Raw genomic sequence first — 20,222 nt, forward strand, 5'->3', positions numbered from 1 at the left:
ATCCTAAACCGGGGACCGGGTTTGCCCTTAAAACTCGTGAAGTTCCAGACTGGAACATTAGAATTTAAAATTCCAGTATTTAATGGAATAGAAGCAATCTTTATTAACAACAACAACGACGAATCTACGAATCTACGAATCTGTATAATCTCATAAGTGGGGTCTGGGGAAGGTAATATCTACGCAGACCTTACCCCTATCCCAAAAGGTAGAGAGGCTATTTCCCTCGGCTAAAAAAAATAACATGAACCGATATATTAGTACCGTAAAAATGCATATAAAATACAGAATACGAAATATGAAATAGATGACTGGTATAGTAAAATTAGCAGATAAAGCCCTGCGACCAATATTCTTAGCGTAGCTCCTGCGACCAATATTCTTAGCGTAGCTCCTGACTGGCCAGTCTCAACCAAGCAGCAATCTTTATTAACCTCAGTGCTATATATTCTAACAGATTTTTCATTTGACTCTCTCTCTCTCTATCTCATATTCTGTACAGAAAAAACGGACTTGGACTAAAGGTAATAGTTGGATAACTGGAACCAAAATAGAGGAGTTTTCTGAGGTTAGGACTCAGCTCCGGCATTAGCAATGGCGGAGTTTTCTTCCATAGGAACAATGATGCTTCATTTTATCCGGATTTGGTTCGCGCTATGTTTGTTTCAGGTATAACTTAGACTGAAAATTTCTGACTTCGGTTGAGTAGAACTACGCCTCTCTGCTCGGGTAGGGGTAAGGTCTGCGTACATACTAGCCTCGGCAGACCTCCGTGGGATTATGTTGTTGTTGTTGTTGGTGGTGGTTGAGTAGAACCACGTTTTTTGTTCATCATTGATTTCCGCCAGTGAGAACTTAGAAGTTGCAGAAGGACTGTTGATTGATAATTTTGGACTTCTTCTTCTGATTGAAGCTAAGAAAAAATTTGATTTTCGCTTTTCAATTGTTAAATTTTGAATTCGCTTTCTGATTGAAACTAATGTCGTTGTACAGAAACACGTTTCTTTTCATCATTGATTTCCGGCATTCTTCAAAATGAATTAATGCTCGTGAGTGAAACGTTTTTTTGCTGTTTTTTGAACATTTTGGACTTCTCTTTCTGATTGAAATATTCTATTTTTTTTTTCAATTTTCGGTTTTTAATTGTAAAACTTGACTTCTGTTGTGAAATTTGACTGCCTTCCTTGCGGAATTGTTTGACAATCTATACCTTTAACAAAGTTGATGAGTTACATGTGAAGTATATTGCAAAATTCAACTTTATGAAGAGTTTGAATGCAGTCATCTGCACTAAAAAAAAGGTGTCTTTCTGTGTTCTTTCGCCTAACAAATTTATGTCTTTAATTTGTGGCATAAAAAAAGGTATCTTTATATGTTCTTTCCAGCGAATTCCCATAGTAACTTAATACCCTTTTTTTCAAGATGAAGGTTACTCGAGCAGTAATTTGCCGAAGAATTTGATAGGCTGGCTAATTTCTAGTCCTGACTTATACTGAATTGTGCATAATATTTGATTCCTACATGAGAGAGAGAGAGAGAGAGAGAGAGAGAGAGAGAGAGAGAGAGAGAGAGAGAGAGAGAGATGCCTAGAAAGTTAATGTGGGGCATAGGCATCTTTTGATGCAATAAATGAAAATAATTTCTGATATGAATGGTTTTGAAAATCCTTCTTGAACTGCTCTGAGTTATACTAACAAATTTACATGTGCAGGTTTTGTTGATTGGTTCTACGGTGACTGCACAAACATCAAACTCCTCTGGAGTGTAAGTTTTATTCATTTCTATCTTTCAGTGAATTATGGTATTGATATCTTTTTTGCTGAAAGAAAATCCATGTACATTTTAATCCAAGGCAGTCAGCTCCCTTATTTATTTCATCTTTTATTGAATATTACATTTTACAGAACAAACCTAAACTAAAAATTGACTTGAACTAAATGAAGCAAAGCAATATGCACTTGTGGAGCATAAACAAAGAAGAATTGGATAGCCTTATTTTTGTTATTTTATTTTATACAATGAACGTAAACAAAATCTAAGTTGTCTCATTTTTCATGAATTTCATAAAGTGCAACACCTTATAGTTTGAAATCTTCAATTTTTTCACTTGGTTAGACAAAGGCATGCTGAAGGATATTGTGCCATGTATGACATTTGCGGAGCACGCAGTGATGGAAAAGTTCTGAATTGTCCCTTTGGTCCCCCTTCCGTGAAGGTAAATACTGTTAGATAACTATTGATGAACCATCTTGGTACCTTTGTATTTGGTTCATCATAGATCACTTGATAGACGTTCGGTGGCTATTCTAAGCTAGCCATTCATAGTTGTTGGCCTCTACAAGATCTGGCCTGCCCCCCTCACTCTATCATCTTTGTCTTGCTGACTTGACTTCTCTTCCAATCAAAAGGAAAAAAAGGAATCACATGCACATGCTCAGAGACTTATATGTGGTTCTCCTGGTTGTATTACTCTACAACTATTGGATATCCAAATAATATTCAACCTGATATTTTAATGTCATTATGTACAATATTTTTGCTCTGCAGCCAGGTGAGCTACTTTCATCGAAAATTCAAAGTTTGTGCCCAACGATAACTGGAAACGTCTGTTGTACGGAGGGTCAATTTGATACCTTGCGAGCTCAAGTCCAGCAAGTAAGATTTTATGCTGTAAAACTTTTCCAGCTCCTAATTTTGAGAATTTTATCTGAAAAATGAGTGGTTTTAACAACAAAGAATATTATGAGTATAATTTTGATAACTTCGAGGGTCTTTGTAGCCAAGTGATTTGAACAAATCTAATGTTGTATGACAGAGCGTCTTTTTTTTTAGGAGGCTTGAGATTGGTGCTTTAGTGATAAGCTCTCACATTTGATGGTTGTCAAGTAACAGGGTCTTGTGTATTTGTGTGACAGGAGCTGAGTTGGAGATGGCTCTGTAGCCTTCTTACTTGAGAAAAATCTTGATTCTTGTCACAACTGAGACTTTGTAGCTTATCTGCTGAATCATTTTTCAATTTTGTTTCAACTCCTTTACTTAGGACAGCTAGTCTGATTAATATTACTCACTAGATACTGGTGAGCACACTGTGCATAATTCTAATTGGCAGAAGTCATTGAAGAATAAACGCAAGTTGAGAGATAATAATAGCATATGATAGTGGAGATAGCATGTAGAAGAAAGGAATTAAAGGAAATATCTATGCATTCAATACGATAGCTCTTCCATCGCTTCTCTTTTCTGGTTAGTAGGGTGGTTATAAGAGTATCATTTGTAGTAAAATTACTATAGTATTCAAAATAATTTTAATCCAAAACACGTTGTTCCTCTTATATGTGTATGTATATAACCTATATATTTCTTCTTTGGGAGGGGTTGGGGTAGCTGAAACCTTTTTCATTTTGAGTTATGTGTAAATAATGGCAGTTCTCTTCTCACGATTCTTTCTTGTTTTGAAATCCTCTCTATCCAATTAACTTCTTTTGTAGGCAATTCCGTTTCTTGTGGGCTGTCCAGCATGCTTGAGAAACTTTTTGAATTTGTTTTGTGAACTTACATGCTCTCCGAACCAGAGCCAGTTTATCAATGTTACATCTATTTCCAAGGTAAGTGCTACCTATATGGCCAGTTTGCTATTTTATTTCATCCTCACTTTGTATCAATTGTCCTAAACACTTTCGGGGAACCTGATTTAAGCTAAACTATCATGTTTGTCACTGTGCACCAATTGTCCTAAATTGCTTTGAATAGGCAATTCATGCTTTTTTTTGTTTTCAGGTCAAAAGCAATTCTACTGTCGATGGAATTGATTTTTTCATAACTGACACTTTTGGTGAGGGATTGTACGAATCTTGCAAGGATGTAAAGTTTGGTACAATGAATACCAGAGCCATAGAATTCATTGGTGCAGGAGCTAAAAATTTCAGAGGTAAATTGTCTATTCCTTGGTTCCTGACTTTGAATAGATGCACACATGTAAAAAGGGGTGCATGTCTTCATGCTACCATGCATGTGTGGTCATACCAGGGAAGATAAAATCAAGAATGAAGTTATTAGGGACAAGGTGGGAGTGGCTTCCGTGGAAGCCAAGTTACGGGAATCGAGGCTGCAATGGTTTGGGCATGTGAAGAAGAGAGATATAGATGCCCCGGTCAGGAGGTGTGAGGGCTTGACCATGGCGGACTTGAGGAAGGGCAGGGGTAGGCCTAAGAAGTATTGTGGAGAGGTGATTAGGCAGGACATGTCGGTGCTTCACCTAACCGAGGACATGGCTAGCGATAGGAAGGTGTGGAGGTCGAGGATTAAAATGGTGGGTTGACAGGTAGTTGCGAGTTTTTCATAGGTTCACCAGTAGTACTAATAATATTCTTGCTGTGGGTTGAAAGTTACTTCCTTCTAGTTTGTTATTGTATCTGGTACTTTGCAACCACATCCTTTGTTTTGTAATTTGCTAGTGGGATTGTTGCTCTCTGATTGTTACTATTGATGCTACTTTTTCTTCCTTTTATGCTCCCTGATGGTTACTATTTGATGCTACTTTTTCTCCTCTTTGCTTATCGCCTTTCTCCCCCCTCTTTCCTGCTCTTCTTCTCCCCTATTCTTCCTTTCCACCTTTTCTTGAGCCGAGGGTCTATCGGAAACAGTCTCTCTACCTCTCCAGGTGGGGTAAGGTCTGCATACTCGCTACCCTCCCCAGACCCCACCCGTGAGATTATACTGGGTATGTTGTTGTCTTCATGCTACCATGCCTCAGTAAGTATAGCTTTTGGCTTTTCTTTATCGTTATTAGGAGGCCTGTTGGCTTGGGTTGAAAAGGTTTTACACACACATGCATTATAAGTATAACTGGCAGTTGCTCTTTCATTTGGTTATGCAAGACAGAGAGAACAAGAGAGAGTATTGGGGTGACGGTGGATAATAGTATGACTTCTTTGATTTAGTTGGTAATCTACATGCCATGCTGACCCTTAATTTGGCAGAGTGGTATGCATTTATTGGAAGACGAGCGGCACCTGGAGTCCCCGGATCTCCCTATGCAATTAACTTCAAACCAACTGCTCCTGAGTCATCTGGAATGAAACCTATGAACGTGTCTACATATTCATGTGGTGATACATCACTAGGCTGTTCATGTGGTGATTGCCCCTCGGCTTCGGCCTGCTCAAGTTCAGCTCCTCCTCCTGCGCAGAGAGAAGATTCTTGTTCAGTGAGAATTGGGTCTCTCAAGGTGAAAAGACACCTATTATAGAGAGTCACTTGATTTACTCGCTTCTATAATTCATACACATAGCTCAGATTGAATTTCATCTTTAAAGCATAGCTCGTTAAATCTGTCTTTGTTGCGTCGGTAGAACTGCAAGAAAATACATGATTTATGCTGTTCCAACTCTTGATTGGTGCAGGTGAAGTGCATTGAAGTTGCTGTCACAATTCTGTATGTTGTACTAGTCTCTGTTTTTCTTGGATGGGGCTTTCTCCATAAAAAAAGAGAAGAGACTCCGGTTTCGAGAACAAAGCCATTGATCCGTGCAACTAGAAATGGTGTCATCCGCCAAAGCAGCAGGCAAAAGGATGAGAATATTCCCATGCAGGTGAATGCCAGTTTGCAACCTCTCAGTGATTTGTTTGCTTGTCTGAGATATCTCATTTTGTATTTTTCATATTAGTGCTACTTTCCTTTATGTTAATACCTTCTGTCTCTCAAAACATGAGTTTGGCGAATCATCATGTGTATAAAATGTGTCTTTCCTTTTGTTTTCCCAGCTTAAATTCCTATCCAGTTATATGAACTAAAGAATCTACTAGCTAACACCATTGAGCATAGGCCAAAAGTTGTAATTTAAATTCTGTGAAAGCTTCTTTCCACAAAATTTCAATGTTCTATTTGTTGTAATAGTTTATGAGTTAACTTTTGGGTCATAGCTGGTTGGATAATGGAAGTTTCACCATGAGATATCTCAATATCATCTCCTCACGTTTATAACTCATTTTAAAATTTCAGATGCTTGAAGATGTCCCTCAAATTTCAAGTGGTATTCAACTCTCAATTGTACAGGGATATATGTCAAAATTCTACAGGTGATTCTCTACACTTTTAATCAGTTAAGATCAGTGATTGGTTGAGGATTGTTTTACAGAAATGGTTGCATCTGTAAACAACCCTTTTTCAGGAGATATGGAACATGGGTGGCTAGAAATCCAATCCTTGTATTGTGTTCATCGTTGTTCATTGTCCTGGTGCTCTGCTTAGGCCTTTTCCGTTTTAAAGTTGAGACAAGGCCTGAGAAGGTATGATGTGGCTTAGCTGTCTCAATTTCCTATTATATCATTTCATCCACTTAGCAAGATTACATTTGCTTGTATATACCATTGCTTTAATATTTTTAATTTGTTGCATTCACGTCCTGAGATTCCACATTGATACTTTCAGCTATGGGTCGGCCATGGGAGTAGAGCTGCAGAGGAGAAACTATTTTTTGACAGCCACCTTGCACCATTTTATAGAATTGAGCAGGTTCTACTTCATTGTGTTTTCTGCTAGATACTTTTGTCGTCGTTTTTTATGTAGTTAAGTCAGACTTGGTATAATATTTCACGATTGTAGTATCCAATAGTTTTCCAGTGGATCCATAATTCTGGGGCGACGTGTATGTTATGTTTCTCACGCTAATTGACTTGAGTACTTTGTGGATGAGTCGTACGTATTTTGGTGGAGTAATTTGTGGATGAGTGTTTCTCAGGGGTAACTTCAAAATGATGACAAAACTAATACTATGGAATTGAGAAAGCAAGACCTATAAAACGAAGACTTGTTTTATATGGTGACAAAGATTGATCTGATGGTCTCTAATTGCTTTAATCACTCAGCAACCTTACCGATTTAGATATGTTTGTACCTCGTAGTGCTGGTTGTTTCCAGCACCTGGGGTTCCATGCAAGTATTTGGTACAATGGAGTAGTTACCTATGCCAGTTCATTTAACATGCTGGCATCTTAATATTTCAGTTGCTGAAAAGGCTTGACTGTGGTTAATTTGAGTGCTGTGCTACTAGTACTTGGGCTTCTCCAAAATTTTGCACTGAACTTGGTTAAGATGAACACCTACATCCATCCTCCCAAAGAGGCATGAAAATGATTTCTCAGATACTGATTGGGTGAAAGGTTTTACCCTGAATACTGACCGACCCTTTTCTTCAGTTGGAGAATTCTCGATTCAGTACTGATCATGCAATGCAAGACATCTAAAATTGGACAGTGAAAATTTTCCAACTTGAATCCTGATGCATCCAACTTGCTTGGGATTGATGTGTAGTTGTAGTAGAATTAGTTGAATCCTGATCCATTTGTAGACTCTAGCTGTATCATCTTTTCATGTCGCAAACTTGTCTTTGCATTCACGTTAAATGTAATAAAAGTTTGTAACTTTCACGTCTTTGTCTGGATAGGTCTTAGCCAAACAAAATGAGGCTTCCTTGTTTGACTATCTGCATCTATCCTAATTTTACAGCAAGGAAACTCTGTGAGGGTTTAGGGGTATGCTATTGCTGACAACTGCTAGCTCAATGGAGCATTTTTTGTTTAGCTGCTGTTCACTGTTTTGTTGCCTTTTCAACTTAATTTATAGTTTAAGAACCTTATAAACCTTTTTTACGAAACAGGCCTGCCATTCTGGTCATGTTTGGATCCAGTTACAGTTTGGATGTACTTTAAACTATGTTTCTCAAGTCTGCCTTTTTTATTACATTAGTATCTTTAAATTCAAGTAGCTGAATCCCACGTTTCCCATTTATCAGGGTAAAGGGGGATTTCTTTTCTCTTCCTTTTTTCCCTAGTTTTGAGGTGGGGGTGGACTGGATGACCTTTGAATCTCATGGAAATTACTATCACCTTATTAAAATTGCAGCTCATAATTGGTACAATCTCAGACGCAGATAATGGAAACTCACCTCCTATTGTTACTGAAGACAACATCAAGTTACTCTTTGACATACAAAAAAAGGTAATACATCTTCTTGAATTTTGTTTTAAACTGAACGGAATCATGCTTCCTTTAATTACCTGCAAGAGGAGTGACATCTGATTTACAATTCTGTGCATCATATGATTTAAGCAAGTGCAAAGTATATTCTTAATAGTTTCTTCTTTTCCTAGAAACTAAGTTTGCCCCATGTTGAATAGATTGATGCTATCCAAGGGAACTATTCTGGCTCAATGGTATCCCTGACTGACATTTGTATGAAGCCACTTGGCACAGAATGCGCTACTCAAAGTATTCTTCAGGTACAACACTATATTAGTTAATTCTTCTACGTTTTGGCTATATATCTCGTATTAAAGCAAACATTAACTGAACTTATTAATATTTCGAAGCAAGTTCTCTAAGTCTGTCGGTGATCTCTTATTGAAGAATGTCATGATCTGAAGATTGTGTTAAATATTGAGTACATACGGGAAAAAAATATGAAAAGTTCAATGTCAAATTCCGTGGGCTGTGAAATGGTCTTGTCTTTTTCTCTCTGCTCTATGATTGAATGTTTTGGCCCTTTGACATGCCATTGCGTAGATGATGTTGTCTGCTGCATGGTTTTCCTTTAACTTCCTGTTCCTTCCTTCATGGTCCAAATGTTATCTGTTTTTCTCTTACCGATGTCTTTTGGTACTAGACCTAATTACTTGTGACTCTGCTACTTCTATTAATTGTCAATCATGGCTGCTATTACAAATGTCTGTTAAAGAAATTTCTCAATTTCCCCTTAGATGTCTTGCAACTGATTCCCACTTATATGATTTGTAGTATTTCAAAATGGACAGCAATAACTTCGATAGTTATGGAGGCATTGAGCATGTTCAGTACTGTTTTCAGGTATGTTGTGATCTAACTTTGTGATGCTGTACTTATAAAGTTACTTTTATTTTTCTTTTCCTTTTGTCTCTGGTCGCTGTTATAATATTCTTTTCCTTTCTTCTTATCGGTTTTACTTGTAACTTGCTTTTTTGGTCCACATTGCTGTTTGCTGCATACATTCAAATCAAGCAGAACAGCATTAAAGGTGCTACTGCTGATTGGAGTTGTATTAGTTAGTTAAGCCTGGATAAAGGTAGAGTGTATTGCACCCAAGGGTGTGATCTAGTGGTTAATTGGTTGAGAACCATGAGGGCTCAGGTTCAAATCCTAGCGGAGTCCCATCTGTCCAAGCCTTGGTGGACAGAGTTATCCGATACCTGTGCTGGTGGGAGGTAGTAGGTACATTGTGAAATTAGTCGAGGTGCATGCTAGCTAGGCCGGACACCACAGTTATCGAAAAATAAGAAGGTAGAGTGTATTCCTCTAGCATGCACACATCAAGTTGAGATATCCATGCTCAAATTGAATGACTGCAGAAATTCTGGGATTTGAACATATGACATGGTTTGAATAAGAACAACTTAAATCAAATTGACAGTCATTTTTATTTAAATCTGCAGACAACACATGAAACAACCTGATACGTTCTACTCTAAAGAAAGGATATCCAAATCTTGATAGTACTCTGAGTTCATGTGAGGAGTTAGTTGCTTCTAATTAGTTGGATGAGCAAATAAATAGAGGTCCTTCAACTTGTGTCTGCTCAGGGTGCTTACGAGATCTCTTCACCGAGGAACTCAATATTCTAACAGCTTAAGTTTGTAAAATCAGTCAATTCTTTCTGTCTTCAGTAGAATATTAAGAAGTGAACAGCAGAGAAAGTTTGGCTCTTGAGTTTAAAGAATCAGAAATTAATCAATGTGCTTATTTTTCCTTTTAATTTGTATCTTTCTCAATCTTTGACATCCACTTTCATTTCATATTCTTCACAACCTAAAGGAATAATGTTAAAGCTCATCATCAATTTTCTTTGCTGTCCTTTAGCATTATACTTCAGCAGAGAGCTGTTTGAGTGCTTTTAAAGCTCCACTTGATCCAAGTACTGCTGTTGGTGGTTTCTCTGGTAACAATTACTCTGAGGTACCTCCATTTGCCTTTTGTCCAAAAATTTCGTGATTCAAAGAACTGATACAATGTTGGTCTAAGCTGTATTCTGATGTATAAATGTTTATGAGACAGGCTTCTGCTTTCATTGTGACCTATCCTGTGAATAATGCAATTGATAAAGAAGGCAACTATTCTAAGAAGGCAGTGGCCTGGGAGAAGGCTTTCATTCAGTTAGTGAAGGTCTGCATGTTGTAATATGTTCCTTTCGCTAATCGCTCTATGCCATGACGTGCCTTCTGAGGGATCTAAAAAGCTAGATAACATTTTTTTTATAATATAAAAGCACAAAGAAAAAAAAAGCTTGATAACATAAGAAGTCACTGAGAGATCCTAAATGAAACATTTGAGCATTAATCATTTTCTAATACTAGATTACCTTTGACTATGTGGTCTAATCAGTTTTAATACTATGTGCAGGATGAGATCTTGCCAATGGTACAAGCAAAGAATTTGAGCCTTGCTTTTTCATCAGAAAGTTCTGTTGAGGAAGAGTTGAAAAGGGAGAGCACAGCAGATGCTATTACTATCTTGGTAAGGAGTGCACCCACTATGGTTTCATATTTACTTTGACATGTCTTTCTTGCTCACCTTAATGACGATATTATCATGCACTTCCTCTGTTGCTTCTGCTCACCATTTCCTTTTGTACTTGTTCTGTTCCAGATAAGCTATCTTGTGATGTTTGCCTATATATCCTTGACGTTGGGCGATACTCCCCGTTTTTCCTTTTGTTACATTTCCTCTAAGGTACAGTGCTTTTGACCCTTCATACCATCAACCATAATGTACTATGGACTCATGACTGTTGCAATTTTTGGTCCTATTCAGTTAACACATTTTAGATTTTTGTAAAAGAATATACTATGAGAATCATCATCAACATACTTAATGGTTTCATTTGACTTTTTCATTCTCACTTGAAAGGTGGTGCTTATATTAGCCTTCTTCTATTTTCTTTTTTGACATTTGCTTTTGATGGATTGTTGTTTTCCAGGTCTTGCTTGGTCTTTCAGGAGTTATACTTGTCATGCTCTCTGTTCTTGGATCAGTTGGTTTCTTCAGTGCAGTAGGTGTAAAATCAACCCTAATTATAATGGAAGTGATCCCTTTCCTTGTCTTGGCTGTAAGTGGAATTTCGACAGTCTCTTCTTCTTTGGCTTTGCTCTGTCTCTACTTGCTGATCCTTTTTGTCTAAAAAATATTTACTTACAACCCCTTCTCTTGCTTTATGATCATTCTCAATCTCCATATTTTCTCAGGTTGGAGTAGATAACATGTGCATTCTGGTGAATGCTGTTAAGCGGCAGCCAATGGAACTGCCTTTAGAGGGACGAATTAGCAATGCTCTTGTAGAAGTTGGACCATCAATTACACTAGCTAGTCTTTCAGAGGTTTTAGCATTTGCAGTTGGAAGTTTCATTCCAATGCCGGCATGCCGCGTTTTTTCCATGTTCGCAGGTCAGGAATTGCCTGATTCTAGGCTTACAGAGTTGCTAATTATTGTAAATATCTAGCATACTTGTGTTTAGAGCTTCTGTTCTTTATCCCTTTTCTTTGCTTTCGCTGCAGCATTGGCCGTTTTGTTGGACTTCCTTCTGCAAGTTACTGCATTTGTTGCCTTGATTTGTTTTGATTTTTTGAGAGCCGAAGATAACAGGATTGATTGTTTCCCATGTATTAAAGTGTCTGGTTCAAATGCTGATCCTGACAAAGGTAAATCTGGGAGCTTTTCAGCAAGGCTCTTTACTTTTTTTTCCAATCGGATGAAGCCCTTATATCAACCAATTTTGTAGGTAATCAACAGAGAAAACCTGGATTGCTGGTGCGGTATATGAAGGTAATGGATGGTCTTAAATGTTTCTGAAATTTCATCCTTTGTTCTCTCTGAACTGATGCATATGATCTCAGAAACATTTTTAATGTTTGTTTTCTTTATCTAGTACAAGGTTTGTCTAGTTAAATCTAAATCAAAAGGTGGCGTTTTCGTATTTACTTATATGCGAACATGTCTCAGTACTATCGATCAACAATGCCATCTGAGGTTGTTTTAATCTATTATTAAAATTGATGTTTGATCCTGCTATTCTTTTTGTTTTATCTTTCTCAGTCTTGGACTTCTAGGTTGACCATGCAAAATCTTAACATATGACGATCAGGAGGAACTCTGATGATATTGCTCATATTGCAGCTATTATCTTAAAGATCTCTATGCTGTACTTATTACATATAAGCCATATGAGATCTCGAAGGACTGGAAATTGTTTGTGATTATACATTGATTATTTTCTTCTTCTTTTTGATAAGTGAATAAAATGTCTCGACTCAAGGGGAAATCTGGAATCCTAATTAAGAGAAGTTCCATTCTACAAAGCTGTCTTATCATCTGGACATGATTGAGTACTGCAAGGATACCAAAAAGATATACGAAATTATCACTATCATCTTCCGAAGCCTTATGTCTCCTCTTCCTTTCTTTCTCCTTCCAGCACCCAAGTAATTCCTCCCATGATCATAATCGATTATTTGACTCGTGCTTTAACATCTTGGCGTTGTAACGGTAGAGATCTTGGTAACTTTATGGGAGCTCTGTACATCTTGGTAGCTTTATGCTGCTGATGAGTGTAGAGTTATGTACATGTTATATCTTACACTACTTGATGTTCTTGTAACTGGAGCTGTTTTATTTGCATTTGGTAACCAATTTGATTTATTTTGATTTTTTCACTTGTAGGATATTCACGCCCCCATCTTAAGTCTGTGGGGAGTAAAACTTGTTGTCATATGTGTCTTTGCTGCTTTTGCATTGGCGAGTATTGTAAGTTGCACCACCTTTTTACTATGTAATCCTTGTCTCTTTCTGCTGGTTTTATTATATCGAGCAACCTGGGGGTGAATGATCTTTTTATCGTGATATCCTTCAAGGCATTATGTACAAGGGTTGAACCTGGTTTGGAACAACAAATTGTTCTTCCTCGCGACTCATACCTTCAGGTTTAGTACCCTAATTAATGTGCATTTACAAAATTGGTTTTCATAGAGTTGTGAAGTGTGATATTTGTTTGCATTATTTTATGCAGGGTTACTTCAACAATATCTCGGACTATCTCAGAATTGGACCACCACTGTACTTTGTTGTCAAGAACTATAACTATAGGTACCATGGATAATATACTCCTTTATTTAGCAACATGCTTCTCAATATGCTGACTTCTTTCTGTGTCTTTGACGAAGAGCTTCAGAAATGTTTTAAAACATTCTAGTTGTGATATGCGTAATCATCAATGATATGCAGATTATATTTGAGAGAACAAGAGGATGCCTGCTGAGAGTTAGAATTGTGTTTAATTTTTGTCTAAGCATGTTGCTAAAGTAGTTTGGTGCCAAGGAAGTTCTTTTGTGGATGTTTGAGAAGAAAAGAATTCATATCAATATATAAGAAAAATTGTTCTTGAAATGATTATGCATACCTATGACAAAACTCTTGCTTACCCTGTTCAAACTATGAACATGCAATTGGCTGGTTAACTGGCTTTTGCATGATTTAAATGTCAGAACTTTGAGCTATTATTGGCGACAGATGTGAATGTTGAACTCAATAGTCCTAATGATTGAGAATGTGATTTTACTCTCTCAGCTCTGACTCAAGACAAACGAACCAGCTATGTTCCATCAGTCAGTGTGACTCTGATTCTCTACTGAATGAGGTAAAACACGTGTTTCTTTTGAAGAATCAAACCATTGACATGTTCTTGTGAAGTGGAGTCTCTCCTAGAATTAAGCTACATGTAGAATTGTCTCTCTCTTCATCTGAGAGGAATAATATTTTTGGTCCTGGATTAAGTTTCTTCTGCTGCTGGGTTTTGGGAAAGGGATAGTATTTGGTTTATTGCTGACCCCTAACTCTTGAGCTCATCCCAATTGGATCATGTGCTTTCTAAAGTTTATTGCATATGGTCTTCATTGAGAGTGTTATGGTTTATAAATCTTTTTTGCTTAAGGAGATATTTTCCTCATATTGTTCATGCTTTACTTTAGCTTAACTTTGTATTCTGCAGATAGCCAGAGCATCTTTAACACCAGAATCAAGTTACATTGCTAAACCGGCTGCTTCATGGCTTGATGATTTTCTTGTTTGGATATCTCCAGAAGCTTTTGGGTGCTGTAGAAAATTTACAAATAGTAGTTTTTGTCCTCCTGATGATCAGGTTCGGTTACTTTTTCCTTAAGAAGAATAGTGTCATGACTGGAATGCTTACCCAGCATTTCATAGTAAAAGGTGTTTGACTTGTTATACTCTGTTCTCAGTCTAATGTTTTTACAATTGTACTAGTACAGCTTTAAAATGGCTACTTTTTGTACTGTCATGTGTGTTTTTCCAATTTGCTTTGAAGTAGACCACTCTTTTTTAAGTTCACCACTTCTTGCGTGCTCAAATAACTGAATGAAATGTGATAGAACTTTACAAATTGCGATGTTTTAAAGCGTTTTGGGCTCTAGAATTGCCATTTAGCTCATAGTATGGCGTCCTTCTTGTGCTACATCTCACATCACTGCCGCTAAAAGTTTACTGCTATTGCCCTATCAAAAAACAAAAAAAAGAGTTACTGCTATTACTTTTTGATATACTTTTCTTTTATTTAATAATATTCTATTACTAACTGAAAATCTCTCTTTTCTTTCAGCCCCCATGTTGTTCGCCCAGTAGTGGCTCCTGTAGCCCGAACAGCATATGCAAGGATTGCACAACGGTAATTCAAATATTTCTATCTGATATAATTTGTTATTGTGCTTTGTATTGCAATGTGACAGTAAGCAAAATGTATTCTTCAGTTTCAAATATCTTTTTTATTTTGGCTTTTTGAAGAATCTCCTTGGACATTTTCCAAGTTTAGCTAGAGTCATTCCTATGAATGTCTCAACTACATGAAAATCATTAAGCCAACAGAAAACTGTTGAATTGAGTACTTGGCTAACATTTGGATTCCTTCAGTGTTTCCGTCATTCAGATTTAGCAAATGGTCGTCCCACAACTCAACAGTTTCGAGAGAAGCTTCCATGGTTCCTGAATGCTTTACCTTCCAGTGATTGTGCTAAAGGTGGCAATGGGGCTTACACCACCAATGTGGAGCTTGAAGGTTGACCGATTATATGTATTGTTGGTTGTTTCCCTTAAACGTGATATAGATCTTGCAGTCAGTAGCAATTGTTCGTCTGAATCAGCTCCCATTAATTATAACTTTGCTCCTTTTTTTTTGGTCATCAGGCTATGAGGCCGGTATTATTAAAGCATCAGCCTTTCGTACATATCACACGCCTCTTAACAAACAAGTATGTAATCATTCCCAATCCTTTACCTTACAGTTCACTAAACTTTGTCTTGAGGTCCATGCCTTTAATATCAAGCCATTTTCTTCAGGTTGACTATGTCAATTCAATGAGGGCTGCACGAGACTTCAGTTCAAGGCTTTCTGATTCTCTAAAGGTAATTTCTGAATGCAACGTAATGAAGTATTGGTATCCTTTTCAAGACATAACTGTTTGACCTCTCTTTGTTGTCTCTACTGCTTTTTAATGACAATTCTCGTGACAATCTACTTTTGTACTAAGATTATCTCTTTTGTTTTTATTTGTTCAACTATTAGTATGTACATTCTGGTGATAAACTATTTCTCATTATAGCCTTTAGAGCATTGTCATTCGTGTATCCAACTCATTTATTTGTGTTTTAGTAATCAGTACAATTTATTTACCTATATAAAGACTTTTATGTCAAGATTGTTGTCAACAATCCCATTGCAACTCATTCTTTGAAATTCATGAGGGTAGCAGATAATGGATATTTGAAAAGAAAGTTGTTCTGCAGTGCAGAGGCAGTTACTGCTGGAAAATTTGGTTAATCTCATCTAGCTGTTCTTCTGATTATAAACTCTGAAGGTAGAGGGGAGCTGTGCAAGCTCGATGAAAGTAGGAGAGAAACACATTTACTTTTGTTATTCATAGTTGATATCATGAATGTGAATATGCTCTTAATAAGCATGTTGTTAGCTAGTAAATGTGGTAATTTGAGAAATGTAGCCACAGTTAGATCATTTATAGAGAGAGTGCTCTTACTGTCGTTTATGCCAATTCTGATTGAACCAAAACAGAAGGAAAGATGATCTGATATAGGGATTATTTATTCCAAAAACCAATAGGCATGTTATATTTGTATTATTAAAGTTTTGATAAGTTAAGTAAAACTTAAATTTTCATTGTGGAACTTTCAAGAGATTCTGGAGGTTAGATTTTCGTGTCATGGTCTCTTGTGAATTGTATATAACTAATATAATTATCTGTATTTATAAGAGTCGAGGTACAAAGGAAGGAAAAACTATGTGGCATAAAAAGGAAATTGTGCCAAGTGAAAGAGTTCTTACAGCCTGTAATTAAACCCCACAAGTAAACTGCTACGATTCTGTGATTCGTCCCATTATCTTCTTCCAGACAATCACACACTTGGCATGCATTTTCTAAAAATTCCTCGTGTTGGCTATGGCTTATCTCTTTGTCTTGTGCAGATGGAGATCTTCCCATATGCTGTGTTTTATATGTTCTTTGAGCAATATCTGAGCATATGGAGGACAGCCCTAATTAACTTAGCTATTGCTATTGGTCAGTATCATCCCTCTTTATGCTCTTTATATATGTCGCTTATCCTTTCTCAATTAGGAAACACTGGGTAGTTTTAGAATTACTAAAACCATTTAGAAACATTAATCAATTAATTTTTCATTTTCTACAGGTGCTGTATTTATTGTATGCTTAGTGATCACATGTAGGTTAGTAGATTATCTCTTACTTGGAATGCTGTTCCTTTCAATTCTTTCTTGCTTCCTGGAACAAAAAACCTTTTTTTTATTTTTTATTTTTATATATGTGATATTAACTCTGTTTCCTTACACCTTTTGCTACATCCAGTTTATGGACTTCAGCAATTATCTTGCTTGTGCTGGCTATGATTGTTCTGGATCTTATGGTACATTTTCTTCTGTGAACAAATCGCTTGAGTTCATATCATTGAGCGTGTTTGTTTTCTCTCTAGCTGTGACATTGTACATTGTTTTGCAGGGAGTAATGGCAATTCTAAAAATCCAGCTCAATGCTGTATCTGTTGTTAACCTTGTGATGTCCGTCGGTATTGCTGTTGAATTCTGTGTCCATATAACACATGCCTTCTTGGTTAGTCTTCTATCACAATGATCTATCTGGTCTACTACTCTTTTTAAAATAATGGGAGAGTAGAGCTCAACTTGAGTAGGCCCAAGTAAGGGAATTACTGTATATTGAACAAATGTAGTTGTCTCCAAAGAGATTGAGAAGGGAATCTTTGTCTGATTGAGTAAAACTAATGACTAATAAGTTCTAGTAAAAGTTTAGTGCTCTGTGTGCTAAGTAAACTGTTCAAATGATATCTTTCATTGAGTTATTAGCGACGAACCTCCTGCAGCGAATTATACATTCGCTTGGGCAGTCAATTATGACCCTAAATAGGAAGTCGAAACAAGATAATTTGGCTTTATATTCCCAGGTTAATTCAGGGTTGTTGGTGTACAGCAATATTATTCGTTATCTTTATTCATTTTTCTGTATGTTCAGTTAGAGGCATTCATCCTAGAGTTCTCTCTTTAACATTCTTATGCACTTTATGCAGGTCAGCAGTGGAGATAGAAATCAACGGATGAAGGAGGCACTGACTACTATGGGCGCTTCAGTATTCAGGTTTGACATTCTCTTATACTAATGGAGAAGATAGGATGGATTATGTCTTCTGATCTCTCTTTATGTTAGAGCAAGTTTAAAAATCCTTTTGTTTTTGCTTCTCCATTCTACCAATTCAGTGAAACTATCTTTAATCAAGTCTACTTTTTGACTTTTATCAATACGATTAAATAGTGAGTCAGCTTGTTTATAAAGAGATATAACTATGAGGCAATACTTTCTAGAACAGGAATTTACGGCTAGCAGGATGTTAACTTGATATGAATGCATGTCCATAACACATTGAATTTTAGCACATAGCGTCATAATATAAAATGAAGAACTGTCAGGAAGGATAGATGATGTGAAAATCAAATTTGAAAAATAGGAATTACGTGGACCTATAACGAGCTGCCATAACAAATCGAGAAAAGAATCTAATCCATCAACGATGTTTACTAGCCACAGAGAAAGCTAATGGACCTATGACATCAAAGCTAATAATGCAAAGCAACACAATATATATATCTGTCTTTCAAATATGGTAGATATTGAAGAATATATAACAACAACAACAACAACTCAGTATAATCCCACTAGTGGGGTCTGGGGAGGGTAGTGTGTACGTAGACCTTACCCCTACCCTGGGGTAGAGAGGCTATTTCCAATAGACCCTCGGCATCCTTCCCTCCAAGAACTCTCCACCTTGCTCTTGGGTGACTCGAACTCACAACCTCTTGGTTGGAAGTGGAGGGTGCTTACCATCAGAGCAACCCACCTTGTCAAAGAATTCTCACTTATTTATTATTCTCACTTTTGCAGTGGTATCACACTTACCAAGCTCGTCGGTGTCCTTGTTCTTTGTTTCTCAAGGACAGAAGTTTTTGTGGTATGTCTACTTGCACACAAAGTCTTGGAGTGAACCGCTTGTTCTGGTTGTCCTTATCTTAACCTACATTTTGCAGGTTTACTACTTCCAAATGTACCTGGCTTTGGTTCTTCTTGGTTTTCTACATGGACTCGTATTTTTACCTGTAAGTGACTTGCATTAGCAATAACTATTCCGAATGATAAGAAAAACATCATATAATATAAAGTGTACTTTATCCTATCCCTTGAAATCAAATTCATTATTATGTTTCACAAGAACAACAAAACAGAGAAAAGAACTTGAAACGACGAGGATGACCTCCAAAATTCATATCCATTAACTAAAAATTAATGATCTTGGTGGAGACATAGAATTGCTATATTTCAATAGTTGCAGTCATTTTGCTCCCCCCCAAAAAAAAGAGGAAGAGTTAAAAAGATAAAATGTTTACTGAACTAAAGTTTAATTAATGTACTTAATCCTTAATTTTTACTTGAAAATTGTAGAATTCCAAAACCGTGTTTGAAATAATTCATGGAGATCTTGAAATTTGAAGCAACCTTGGTTATGCCTTCTAATAAATCGTTTGGTTGGGAAACAAGTTATCTCATGATTAATTATCACAGAATTAGTTATCCCACCCTACCATAGGGATAAAAAAATACTATAATCCCGGATTAGTTATACCACGATTTTATTCCAACCAAATGTAGGATAAACTCATCTCAAATTTAATCCCGGGACTAATTATCATTTATCCGTCGTACCAAACGAGCCCTAAATGCTCCACTTGCTTCTCCTTTTGCAGGTACTGTTAAGCATGTTTGGTCCACCATCAAGATGTGTGCTAGTAGAGAAGCAAGAGGATCGGCCATCTACATCTTCCCAATTCTAATCTAATCAGGTGTTAGAGCTAATATTTTTTACAGAAGCCATGACTTGATGTTTGTAATTTGACCTACAGCACAACTCCGATACAAGCTACATTGAAAGAGCTGCCTTTTTGTAGGGATACATAGCCTTTTCTTTTTCATTCTTTTTTTCTCTAGTTTTTGAGTTGGGAGGGGAAGTAGGGAAAGGGAGCCCTTGAATGTCCATGACTACATTGTATAACCTTCTGGAGAACACATCAGAATAGCTGTGTTAATTGTAAAGTAATACAATTATATTCTCTGTAAAAGAAGGAACAAAGAAAGGTATATATATCTTTGGGTTTTCAGTCAAATTTTGCTATACGCTGTCAATTTTAGATTATCTGTTTACTATGGACCTATAAAATTTCAGCCCAATCAAAGTCCGTCAAAAAAAACTCTACAAAATCAACACGTACTAATACATACAAAAAAATGGATTTAATCACAAATTCATGTTGCATCACCTTGAAATGTCATAAAATGAACCGAAACTCATAGTGAATCAATGAGTATTTGTCATTAGGTTGTTTTTTATGGATCTACAATTTTTCAGGTCAATCAGAGTTCGTCAAAAAATTATATAAAATCAGCATATACTAATACACATGAAAAATTGTATATAATCACAAATTCATGCTGCATCACTATGAAACGCCATAAAGTAAACCCGAAAGTCATGGCGATCAAT

General features: G+C 36.7%; 1 protein-coding gene across 1 annotated transcript; it reads left to right on the forward strand.

The window, feature by feature from the left end:
* Positions 1 to 309: 309 nt before the first annotated feature.
* On the forward strand, positions 310 to 19,845 carry LOC107824090 (uncharacterized). The gene is made up of 39 exons (XM_016650815.2): positions 310 to 669; positions 1,712 to 1,764; positions 2,116 to 2,215; positions 2,548 to 2,655; positions 3,489 to 3,605; positions 3,778 to 3,928; positions 4,980 to 5,227; positions 5,403 to 5,591; positions 6,002 to 6,078; positions 6,171 to 6,288; positions 6,431 to 6,514; positions 7,904 to 7,999; positions 8,179 to 8,280; positions 8,795 to 8,863; positions 9,890 to 9,985; positions 10,085 to 10,192; positions 10,430 to 10,543; positions 10,676 to 10,759; positions 11,007 to 11,135; positions 11,272 to 11,470; positions 11,582 to 11,725; positions 11,806 to 11,849; positions 12,744 to 12,827; positions 12,935 to 13,003; positions 13,090 to 13,166; positions 13,647 to 13,716; positions 14,068 to 14,217; positions 14,695 to 14,760; positions 15,003 to 15,147; positions 15,276 to 15,340; positions 15,429 to 15,494; positions 16,570 to 16,663; positions 16,794 to 16,830; positions 16,970 to 17,027; positions 17,120 to 17,230; positions 17,703 to 17,770; positions 18,572 to 18,638; positions 18,715 to 18,783; positions 19,429 to 19,845. Exons 1-39 carry the CDS (start codon positions 595 to 597, stop codon positions 19,513 to 19,515), a joined length of 3,888 nt encoding a protein of 1,295 aa, XP_016506301.1. The 5' UTR covers positions 310 to 594; the 3' UTR covers positions 19,516 to 19,845.
* Positions 19,846 to 20,222: the final 377 nt, after the last annotated feature.

Source organism: Nicotiana tabacum, chromosome 12 (genome assembly GCF_000715075.1).
Source record: "Nicotiana tabacum cultivar K326 chromosome 12, ASM71507v2, whole genome shotgun sequence".
Lineage (NCBI taxonomy): Eukaryota > Viridiplantae > Streptophyta > Magnoliopsida > Solanales > Solanaceae > Nicotiana > Nicotiana tabacum.

Excerpts from the sequence above, each read along its gene's own strand:
- LOC107824090 (XM_016650815.2), top strand. The coding sequence starts at position 595 with ATGGCGGAGTTTTCTTCCATAGGAACAATGATGCTTCATTTTATCCGG. Across the intron at positions 2,216-2,547 it reads TTGGTCCCCCTTCCGTGAAG|CCAGGTGAGCTACTTTCATC; the intron begins GTAAATACTGTT and ends TTTGCTCTGCAG. Across the intron at positions 16,664-16,793 it reads TAACTTAGCTATTGCTATTG|GTGCTGTATTTATTGTATGC; the intron begins GTCAGTATCATC and ends CATTTTCTACAG.